Source organism: Tigriopus californicus, chromosome 10 (assembly GCF_007210705.1).
Source record: "Tigriopus californicus strain San Diego chromosome 10, Tcal_SD_v2.1, whole genome shotgun sequence".
Taxonomy (NCBI): Eukaryota; Metazoa; Arthropoda; class Copepoda; order Harpacticoida; family Harpacticidae; genus Tigriopus; species Tigriopus californicus.
The window spans coordinates 13,572,905-13,585,305 of NC_081449.1; the positions used below are offsets into that span (position 1 = coordinate 13,572,905).

The 12,401-nt window shown below is 41.6% G+C and overlaps 1 protein-coding gene across 1 annotated transcript; it reads left to right on the forward strand.

Annotated features, from left to right (window-relative positions):
* Positions 1-793: 793 nt before the first annotated feature.
* On the forward strand, positions 794-4,022 carry LOC131887648 (serine-rich adhesin for platelets-like). Its single transcript, XM_059236290.1, has one exon. It carries the CDS (start codon positions 1,064-1,066, stop codon positions 3,629-3,631), a length of 2,568 nt encoding a protein of 855 aa, XP_059092273.1. The 5' UTR covers positions 794-1,063; the 3' UTR covers positions 3,632-4,022.
* The last annotated feature ends 8,379 nt before the right edge of the window (positions 4,023-12,401 follow it).

Here is a 12,401-nt window from a genome sequence, read left to right on the forward strand (position 1 = left end):
TCTTGACAATACCAGCTTTAGTTTAAAAATGATCGGAAATGTAAGAAGGACGTTAGCCGTTCCTCAACAAAGGAACGGATTACAGTTACAATTGCTTCGGCCAAAAAGTGTTATCCATCACATAATCATTACTCGTCAAAACATATAATGGCCGTCCCGCTACAATTACATTTCATATATATCAGATGACCAGTATTTCAGTTTTTTTTTTGTTACAACAAGACCATGCTTTTTTTTGGGTTTTTTTTTTGCATCAAACAGTCCTAAAATTTGAAGATTTCGTGCCCACATGTTACGCTAATGAACTGCTTTATCTCAAACAGTTTTTTTTTGTTAAGCTATCATAAATTAGGTTATTAAATTGCAAAAACGATTTTGGTTTTTTGAATAATCAGCGCTAAGAAAACGGGTTTGTTAACCGCAATTTTATTTTTTCACTGTTCTTTGAAACCGTTTTTGAAAACGTTTCAAATTGAAAATCTTTGATGGAATTCAATTCAATATTTCAAATTTCTCCCCAATTTTCAGGCTTTTTTATGAGGATAATTACCGAGTATTGATATTCACTGTTTTACCTTTGTACGGAATAAACCTTATCAAGATATTTCATATCTAAAACAAATGTTTCTTTAGTTACTAAGAGAGAAACGATAATCATATGCCACCCTGGAGCATGAAAAGGGAACGTGTTACGAGTAATTTTTGGGTGATATGGGTAGTTACAATTACACCATTATAAAATATAAGGAGATATTACAGTTTCTTTTTCGAAAAAAAGGAACTGATTATTGCAATTTCATTATTTTGAATGCAACTACAAAAACTCCTTGAGAGTACATCCAACAAATACCTTATCCTCCTTATTACTCAGAACTTCAAGCTAGATATTGAATCTGTTGCATAGGTCTCTAAGATTCATTCTGATAATCGAACTCTCACTTCAATGACCATCCTCCGAAATAGCAACACTGATTGGCCCTCCGCATTTCAAAACTGACAATTCCAAAATTCAAGTTGAACGAAGTGTTGGACATGGTCTGGAAAAAACCTGTCAGAGATAACAATGAGTCCGATTAAATGTGGACGCCGACCTCGTGGCCTTCGTAGTTATCATAAACCACGTGGTCAACACGTTGGTCGTCTGCCCCTGCACTCCTCGGAATTGGACCGGATTCTCCACGACGAAAAATTGGATCGCCGCAAGGAGCGATGGCGACAGGTGCGGATTCAGGCCAAAGAACACGCCCGAATCGTCCGATTACGGGTCCAACATGAGAGGGAGAAGTCTGTGGCCAAAGTGGCTCAACAAGAGTTGGAGCGATATCGACAAGAAAAAATGGTGGAATTGACCACTTTGGAGGAGGAGTATCGCCAATGCTTGCGCGATATCGGAGTCGGATTTGAAGAAGTCCAACGAGAGGAAGAATATCAACGGTTCAAAGCCTTGCAAATGCGGTTGGAGGCTCAAAAAGCCGACGCTCGAGGTCGGAAAGCCCTCCAGCGCGAGTTGAAAAACCAGCAATGGGCCGAAAAACACGTGGAAGGCCGGCGAGAGCTGAAAAAAGCCGCTTTGTTAACGGAAAAGCTCCGTGCGGCCGATTTGAGACGCCAGATTTTACCGAGCAAAGGCCAAGAGCCTTTGGCCATGATCGAGATTGAACCGGATCGGCATTCGATTCGCTCCAAAATCGTGCCGCGACAAACTCTGGTGCAAGACTTTCCCCATCGGCCTCAATCGGGACGAGTTCGACGCGTGCCCTTGAGTGAGGTTGATATCAACGGTCTCGAGGCCGCCATCGAGGCTCAACGACCCACGGAGCGGCGAGTTCACTTCAAAGCCCCAGAATTCGAGCACGAGCAAGCCAAACTGATCAAGGAACTTCGAAAGCAAGATGAACAAGACCGGCAAAGGAATCGAGAAGTATCTTTCAATATTGATCCATCGCCCTCCTCCTCCTCCTCCTCCTCCAAATGTAATGATCGCTCGGACTTGGATACAGTTCCCGTTCGAGGACCTTCGAGTACTAGTAACAGTAGCTCTGCCGAAACATCAAATCAATCCAATTCGAGTACAAGTACTACCACGCCCCCTAGCCGCCTAACGGTGACCTTGGGTGGGCCGAATTCGGCGTTTCAGGCTCCCAATCCGCGAGAGAGTGATGATTCTGAGCGAGAGTTTGAAGAGTTGCGCGAATTGTTGATAAAAGCTCAGGAACAAAGTCGTGACCTCATGACAGTCGATGGGCGGGGTCAAGGAGCCAAAACTCAAGCGGATCCCGATCAAGACTTCGTGTCCAAAGTGCTCGGATTCCCTCTGAACGAACCCGGCAAATTGGAGCTACAAGTTCGGGTGGCCGAGTTCAGTTCCAGTTATTCGTCAAATACATCTACGGATATCACCAAAGAACGTTTCATCTCGGGACCGCTTCAGCCTGGACCCGTGACCAATTCTCGCGATGTCCCTGAATCAACAGATCAAGCGGACGCCATTCACTCGCTCATCGGTCGACTTAAGACGTCGGCCGTTTCGGATCCGAACCAAAATCTCTTACGTTTCTACATTGAGAAACTCTTGGACATGAAACGAGAAGAGATCCGGGACCTCAGTATCTCGGAATCGTCAATCAATCCTTCCTCTTTGAGCTCATCTTCCGGATTTGTAGCCAGCACGCCTGCCTCGATCCTGCACACTCAGTGCTCAGAAATCAGCCAGAAAAATTCCTCCGGTGGATCCTCGAGCTCCTCGAAAACTGTGAGATTCCAGGATGACCTGGACGGGACATATGCTGGTCAACCAACGACCAGACACTCGGGAATGGGTAAGAAGAAGCATATCAAGGCCCAGATAGCGTTTCAAACGAAAATATCGCTCGAGGAGCTTCAAAAGTCGTTTGAAGAGCAAAAACGAGCCTTGGAAGAGCAACTGACTTTGCGGCGTCAAAAACGAGATCTTCGATCCTCTCGATCCTCTCAATCCTCTCAATCAAGTGACCCATCTCTTGGTGAGTTATCCGGAGGTCCTTTGTCTTCAAGCACTTCAAGTCATCAGAGTGATCCAAAATCCAGCCCGGTTTCAAGTCACAATTCAGGGCGGCCTTCAGCCAAATTGTCCGACGCCTCAACCAACTCCACCAAAGAGAGTTCAATGAGCTCGTCGTCTACTTTAGGTTCCAATCCCACCCCGCCAGATATCGATCAGATGTTACAGAATCTCAAACTAAGTTGGGCCCATTCCATGATGCGACGGATGAAGGAGCAAGCTGCTGTTACCGGGATCAACAAGTCTAGTTCAAGTGGATCCAGTGGGTCTGCCGCTCTGGCCGATATTAAATCCAAATTGGCCTCAATGGAGATGCCTAGATTGCAAAAAGCTCGTCCAGTGGGCGTGGAGTCCTCGGCCAAGTCCTCTGAAGACACATTAGCCCAATTGCCTGATCTTGTAGCCGATGAAGTGCGGCAGGTCGAAGAAGTTCCTGCCATAACCATCACGGATTTTTCCACTTTTCAATTGAGCGATGTCGATAAGTTGGCCGTGTCGTCAGGTGAAGAGGTAGCACTGAGCCATATTTCTTTCACGTCGGATTCGGACATAGACACGAAGATTGTTAAAAATCAACCTGAGAAGAATTAAGATTTGGATGTTTTCGATAAAAGGTCCTTCAGACTAGACACCATTTTTTAAAGAGTTATTGAGGCTTGGCCCATTGAAATCCAGTGGTCTATGATTGAAGTTAGTCTGAGCAAAGTTATAATTTTTCCAGTTCTTATGTTGAGACATTTTTGTATTGTAGGGCAAAATAACTTATTCATACAGGTGACATCGCAACTGATGATCTTTCGGATATTGATCAATGATCGTCCTATTGAAGGCATGTTTTGTGGAAAATTGCCTAAATCACCACAGAGTGCTTTTTTCACATCCAATGATAATCACTAGTAAATTCGTAACCTTTCAACTCAACTGTTTAAATGATAAGCCCAAGTGCCACTAAATAAAAACCCTCCATCTTGTTTGACATAAATACACCAGATCGAAGTCGGTATAAAAAATCGGATGAAATTCAACATAGTTGGTAACATTTCGTCGAAAGAGTTAACGTGATTTTCTGAAAATGGACAAATCAACAATCGATTCAAATCAAATCGAAGGCGTGGCGTAGTGGTCAGTGCAATTACCTAGTGCGAGAGAGGTCCCCACTTCGATTCGATTCTTCTCCCCGACCTTTCTCAAACAGGAAACTTTTAGATGCCAATCACAACACCCTTATTCGGAGAACCAATTTGAAATAGACATTGACCCTGTGATTCGGAAAAAAAATGAAGGCAATGAATATTATGCAACTTATTGCATAATATTGTATATCAAAACCGCGTTTAAATCTGGTTTACCTTAATTAATTGTCTTGGAATTGCAATAACTTAGTCTTTATTTGTCAGGATTCGATCCCTTTTCCACTTAGTCCTAAAAGCGACTCGCAAAATAACTGAAGATCAAAGGGTCTGCCCAACTGTCACAAACTGGCTCGAACATAACAGTGTTGAAAAGCGGGTTCCGTGCAATCCAGGGATTCAAGGACAAGAGCTCAACCGCTCTTCTCTTATTTGTCTATTCGCTTGAATGCACTGAAATCAGACTGTCCAATATTGCCAAGGCCAGGGCCAAAGCACGCCGAGTTCAAAGGCCCCATCCAAATGCTCAACTCGGCCATTAGCTCTTCAAAGACTAGGCTTTGAGCGTGGGTGGGGCCTGGCTGTAATGGTAGGATCCTCGATTTCAGTAGAAAAAGGCAATTACAAAGACATCTGTCTGTTTTGAAACAAATGCCAGTAATGAAAGAGAGCTTTGAGACTTCTTAATTTTGTAGGATATCAAAAAATCGCACGCTTGTCTAAGGAACCGGGAAAAATGAAGAGATGCTCTACTCTCGTTTTTTTCGTCCTTTAGTAAGTGGTAAATTATTGGATAACATAACAAAAATCAAATGACATGAGGATCTTATAGAGAAGGTCTTCTTTGAATGAATTTATAGCCGAGGTTTGTTTTATCCTTTTGCAATTTTAATACATTCATATGGTGAAGGGCGTTTCAATGAAAAAATTGTAGGTCTTGGTCAAAAATGTGGGTAAAAATGATCTGACTACATATACTGTGAAATTCATTTCATTTTTCTTGCTCGTGTGACCCACTTTCATTTCGTTTTTGGGTCCAATTTCAATCGTTCCAGGATAATTCGAGTCAATGGATAACTCGACCTAGGACAATCAATTTGGAAAATTGAGTTTTTATACGAAATGGTTTGAGGGATAAACAAGAAAGCAAAATTAAATCATTAACATCTTTTTTTCTTTTTTTATTTATAAAAACAAATTTCTCATTGTCTCGCCCTTAATTGAAATAAACGTAAGTTGCTCAGAAAAAAAGAGCATATTTTTCATAAATTAAAGTTAGCTCACGCCCATTGTTTCAAGTCTTCATTTTTTTGTGTCTTTAACCCCTTTAAGACCCTTGTTCTCTCTATTGGAGTCAAAAGAATATGCGATCGATCAAAATATTTCATACTGGCTCGAGCGGCAATGACGCACGGACTGATTTATGGTAAATATAACCAAAGAGGACCAAACGGGGGTGCGATTTTATGGTCCACAAAGTTGATTGGAAACCCTTCGCGGGTCAGAGGGAACGGTTTAAATGCACACTTGTGCTTGTCCTCCAACTCGAATGACCTCCATTCGAGAAATAGGCTCTGGAACTTTTAGAGTCTAATTAAAGTGCTAACCCTGAGAGCAATAGTGCCCAAAACTTGTTCCAATATCTCTTGGCGAAGGAACTTTGCACCGAATATCCAAAATATCTGGATTCTCCCGTTTCAGACGCGCCGTTTGGTCCACAATCTTGCCGCTCTCATTCGTTTAATCTGGGCGAGGTCGTTTCATTTTAATTCTTTTGTAAGAAAATTTCAAATTAAATCCCGATTCTTCAGTCGGTGTGTTTCCTGCTGGTACCTAGATGATCAATTCCAGTGCATTCAAAAGGGCTCGCTTTCAACCTCTTCCAACTCTTGGTTGACTTAAACCTCACGAGATTTTATGTGTTCCCACGACTGAAACGAAGAGATGGCAAAATGAACTTGAATGGGTGGAAGTTTTATTTTCTCAATAAGTTGTTCGGTCTTAACTTGGTATCAGTCTTTCAGTTCCATTTGATGTTCGGTCTGTTCCATTTTGGAACAGTTGGTAGATTTATTTTGTTTTCTCGTCAGTCACCACAAAATTCCTTTGGGTTGACTCATTGATCCACATCATTGCAAGATTTAGATCGCAGAATGCTCCTAGAGTCTTGCAGCAGTGGAACTAAAAATGGATCAATTGCAGATTGGAATTTTACTCGATGCAAACAGATGGTTTAAGCAATATCTATAGCGAGGCATTGTCAGACTTGTTTCAAGAAGGGCTCAGAAAAGCTGTATTTCCTGATATGCTGTCCGTGAACTAAGTACGCAGAAATGTTTGCGGAATATGTATTTTCAATAGAGCTTTAAGCCGTTTCCAAACGAGGGCATATATTTTCCAGTTTCAGTGTTTGAAAATTTTATCAGAGCAATCGCAGAATTTAGTGGTCCTTATTTTGGTCTGATTAAATTTAGAGCCATCTGAACTATTGGAAGACGAATCATTAGTGATTTAAGAGTTAAGCCACCTTAAGTGCTCGAGACATTGAAGGTAATTGCATATTCATTCTTCTTTTTCGTCCCTCTCTCCACATCCACCTAATAGGTTTGGCCTCAAATTAGTCAGACGTATGTATGCGTGCGTGTGCCCTTGCACTTGAAACGTCCTTGAATTCTTTTTAATATTTTTAGGAAACAAATTGAGCGTGTTGTTGATGCCTTCACTCTTCAGTATGTACTTCTACCCTGATCCTTGGGAGACCAGGAACGCAACGTAAATCAAAGGTTAATGTAAGGTTCCTCACCATCCATCAATCCTAGCGAAGTGCCTTTGTCCGCAGATTCTGTAGCATCACGTCGAATCACACTAGAGCAGCCCTTGCAGTGCAGCTCTTAGTGGATGGAGCTGGTAATAAGGATAATGGATGCGTCCAATTAGTCCCCCATTCTTTATATCTAGCGCCAGGTCTTCGACGCCGCTTGAGGAAGACCAGTGAGTCGTTTTGCAACCCCACCACAGATCCCTCTCTCTCACGCATAAAACACGTGGTTCATTGAAAGGATCCAGATATCTGCAGTGTCATGATGAATACCAAAGAGAAATTCGTTGATGTTAGTGCTAAACACTGTATGTGCATTATGTTTTCACGTTATTTACAACAAAATGACCTGCTGAGAGGAGTAATTTTCCAATAATACTTTAAAAATATGACGAATTTCTCACTGCACCATTTTTGCGTTATAAGTCAACTGTTGTTGTTTTTTTTTAAATCTTTTAAAGCCAATGCATTTTTACGACATTGTAGATCGTATTTTCTAGTTCTTTGATTTCCGTTATGGAAAATTGATGCAAATTGAAATTTTTCAAATATTATTCAGGGATGTTCTTCCACCTTTGGGAAATGGGAGAGCACACGCTTGAGACGGGACCCGGCTAAGTAAATGCTAGATTTAAACAGAATTTTGTTCGAAGGAACACCTCAATCTACTCTATACATATATACATTAAATAGCTTTTCATAATCTTTAACTTAATACTGTTTTAAAACGAAACATTTAGCTTTTCGACATTAACAATGAAAACTGTGCGCTAGTCTTAAAGATATGCCATAACAAGCTTCAATAGTCCTGGAATTGTAAAAGTGGCTCAAAATCACACTCTGATTCCGTGCATCAAATGTCGATAGTAGATACATAAATTGTATCGTCTCTCTTTTATAGAATGCTCTATTCTAATCCAACCTCAATTTTAACCCATCCCAATGGTTCTTTGTTAAAAATAAGCAAAATGCTTAGTGGCAAGCGTGGCCAAATCGAGAGAGAGATACCTCGTTCTGATTACGGTCCATTGTGTACGCAGACATTTACCAATTTACTCCCTCCCTGCCACTTGCAAGGTGGTGGCCACCACTACAAAAGTAGTTCCTGCTTCCTTGTCCCAGTATCGATGATTCATACCTAGGATGACTTTCCAGTTGTGAGTAGTATGAAGCTGAATGGAAAGAAGAAAGAGCGAAAGAAGGAATCATCGTCATCTCCGGCCAGTAGTCTGTCTGTACGGAAATCCCCGCAACTCATCGAACCCCACCCCCTCCCGCTTCTCCCTCCCCCACACGGGTTTAACAGGACTCCTAGAGTGAAGGAGATCCATGCATAATCGCCAAATCAGCCAAATGTTGTCTTTCAATACCCTAAGAATGGAGTATATACTATATGGCAGAACCACATTAATGTTTTGCGGCGTGGCCTTTTTTCCTTTCTAAAATGGAATACGCGACCATGAATAGCTAAATCCCCTTCTCTTCCAGATCCCTTTGCATATGAAAGAGGCATTATGAGTCCATTATGGTCACCCTCTTACTAAACAATATCGGTTAAGTAACCTGCAATGGATGAGGGTCCATTCCGATGGATCATAATGGGACGACGGACGATCCCATCAGATTGAACTTTTTAGCGCGAATTCTAAAGATCAATCAAATTCAGGCCATCAATGGAAATGGTTCCGCCATTCAACGAATTGGGTTCCTATAATTCAAATCCAAGAGAAATGAAACAAACTTTGGTGCCAGAAGACGGAAAGAGAAGCAACTAAATGGATCCCCTTTTTCCCCTCCCTCTCCGATGATGGGGTTTCGTCGCCCAAGATGGAAAGCATATCAAGTGGAGGAAAAGTCGTTGCATTTAGAGTCATGTCCCACAATTAGCCCCATTTCCATGCAAATCCCATTCAGTTTGGAACACAAACGCAACCCTCTGTCTTGGGCTTGATCTCCTCGCGTCCCCAAGAGCACCTTAGAGCACTACAATGAAAGCGAACTCATGAGAAACGTTATACTTTCAACTTTTGGCTCGTCATTTAGGATGGAAGATAGTTGTCCCGTGGGAGGGGCTGCGTCGGTTAAAAGTGTTCTCCAACTTTGCTTTGTCTCATTAGAACCCTCTTTTGCAAACTGCAAGCCAGATGAGGAACAGGGTGAAGAGATGCTGGAAGACTCCGGGGAAGAGGAAGTGATGAATATTTCTGTTTAAGTCATTGGCTAAAGCAAGATGAATTGAACAAATGTTTTCCCCTTCCCCATGTTTATCCACCAAGCGACACCTGCCAGAGTATTTACACGAACGTTCACCTATGCAAAACACAAACAATAAGTAAAACTTTAAAAGGAAACGAAGAAAAAGTTTCTGACCATGCCGACATGGGGACTTTCCAAATACCAGTCATCTGGTAGGTAAAAAGAATGCTAAAACAAAACACCCCTTCGGAGAGCTTGAAAGAAAAAATCTGGCGGCATAATTGCACGACTTGAGCAAACTTTTTTAATGATACAGCTGAGATAACCTGCGAAGTTTGCTACCGTGGCCGTTGGCTCTGTCTCAGCTTTTCTGTGCTCTAAGGCGATAGTAACTTGGCAACTGAATGAAACAGGGAACTTCCATTTGATGGCAGAACGGGCACTTGGGCACTTTGTAAGAAGTCATTCTCACTTCTCACCCCCATCCCTTCTTGCTACAAAGTAGCTACTCCTCACAGGGACGTAAAACATAAGCCGCATTATGAAAGTGAGATTCTTGACAGTTCGCCCAACTTACTCTCCTGATTAAATTTACACCAGGGAGCGACGGAGGGTGCAACTTGGGTTTGGTTTCATGGGGAGTAAAGGGGTAAGTAAGAAGTGAGCCCGTCTCCACTTGGCAAAGGACAAACCGAGAAGTTGCGTGGCCAAAAGTGGTGAAAGGCCATTAGTGGATAATGATGATCTTGCAAAGTTGTCTTTGGGGTCGTGGGGTGAGTTATTGCAACTAATCTTGCAAGGTGCTCTTCTGTATATGGCTCCTTAGATGCTTCAAAATTTGTTCGGGACATGGATTAAGGGTTTTAAAGGTTTCAACTTTCGAGTTGATATCAAGGCGTGAGCTAAAGAACTACAAAAGCAAATTGTCCTCTAGTGGGCTTGAGGGTGGGTTAAGGATTTCCAATGGAAGAAATTCAATAGAGCACAACATTGAGACGGGTTTATCTTGACATATTTCAAAGACCGGAAATACAATTTGCTTCCGGTTCAAAGGTTGTCACATTGTGGCAATACCAAGCACGAGAGGGGGGAAATCGTGGATTGAGGGTAGATTTCATGCCCTAAACCATTCAGAGTGCTTGAATGTGTTGTCCAACTTTCAGGTCTAGCACCTCGGACCCTCCAGACCTTATAAATCCAACAAAGAATCCTAAAAACCCCGTTGAAATCTGATCCTTTCAGAATATCGTTCATACTAGTAGTGGGGTGAGGTTTATTATTATTCCAGCTTGTCAGAGACTAGTTAAAACTGAGTTAGGGCTTGGGAGGGATAAGTTCTCATTTGGGACGCACGCAATTGCTTGTTATTTTACTTACAAAGCATTATTCCATAGTCATACTAAACTTTGAAGTTTCTAAAAATGAAAAACAAGCTAGCTAGAAGTTTGTCATTGGTCTATCTCTGGATCTTTTTTACAGCTTGCCACACTTTCGAATAGATTTCCCATTCCATTGATCACCATTGCTTTCGGTTATTCGAGCCATTTTTCAAGGTTTTGGAACATGAAGTTAAAGAACCTTTTCGAATCGTAATCTTACCCCAGGAACGGAATACTATCCCAGTCCCAGTCCCAGTCGGAACACACATATAGAGTCGACTCGACTTGAGTGACTCATTGTTGTAATGTGGAAATGGAGAAAGAGCGCAAAGGAGTCGAGTCACTCGCTAATCGACTCGTCGATCTCTCCATCTCTTTTAAGAGCAAGAGACCCTCTCAAATTGACATATCCAGCCAATGCGTACAGTACATACGAGTCATTTCTTTTTCGTCGGCCTGGAGCCACCAATCGTCTCAGACCAGGGGTATTTTGAAAAATGGCTCCGCTATCTTGGAAGTCGTGAAATGGTGCGGTAAGCAATAGCAATAGCCCAATTGTTCGATGTACTTCATGGAATGAATATTGCGCTCAGGGTTGGGCTGATCGAAATCATAAGAAGCCAATTTGGAAGTATTTCGATTTAAAAAAATAATGGCTATGAAGTGTATCAGGGAAGGGAAATTAAGAACTCGGCAAGAAGTCAAAAAAAGAACAACACCAAAAAGTGAGATTTGCAATTTTGTTTTTTACGAAAACTTGTAACTCACCAAAGAATTCATTGAACTCGTGGATAATTCTTCAAAAAATCAAATATGTTTGGCAGGTAATGCAAGTCCGCAGAATTCCGCTTTTATTTTCTGACGAAATGAGTCTTAGTAATGCATGGGCAGATCAAGTTAATGGTTTACACGGCTTATATAAATACATGGAGTTGCCCCATCATATTGTTTTGGAAAAGCGAGCACAACTGCCTGTATCAAAACTGGTTTGTAAATGTATAACTAGTAACCAGGGCATTAGTTGTTCCTCAATAGAAAATTGGATTAGAAGTTCACTTGCTTTAGTCAAAATGAGTGATTCATCACTCTACAATTTCTTGTCAAGCCCTACTTCTACATGTCTGAGAAATGAAATTGCCACTTTTGCCAAATATGTCAAAAATAGGCATTGGGCAAATATTTGCAAAAAGACAAAAATATCGAATGACAATAGAGTTCAATATCATCTTCAATGAAATTGTTTATAGATTGCTGAATGTTCGCAACAATAATGGCAAAAGCCTAGCGGAAAATTAGCATGAGTCATTACCAAATGTTGAAAGCTTTTCCGCTAGTATCCTGTGGACAAATAAGGACACATGTGAAATAATAAAAGCCACTTTAGAGGTTAAAAAAAGAATAAGTGACAAGTAATTTCTGCTTCTGTTTCGAGTCGTCACAGTTATATCATTTTGAAATGTAATGTATTAACAGATAACAATATTTCGTATTTTGTAATTTCGTCACTACTTCACTGATGGTAACCAAAAGTAATGCTAACCCTGTCTTCAAAGACAACTTCGAGATCAGCGCCGTTCATGCAGGGAGAGGGAGTTCCACTGTCATGACGCATCTTTGATGGGGGGATTTTGGCAATCGCTCTGAATCAATGGACAAGAGTGTTCTTCCATGTGTGGAATGTGTCGACTCTTGTTTTAGCTAATATCTCATCATTAACCAGATACTGTCCCATTGTCGAATGTGATATTGCTGTACATCTATGGCAAAAAGAACGTTCCAAAACTGATTACCTCTTCATCCGGACTAGAAGAGGTCTTACTTTTGACGGCTAAACACGG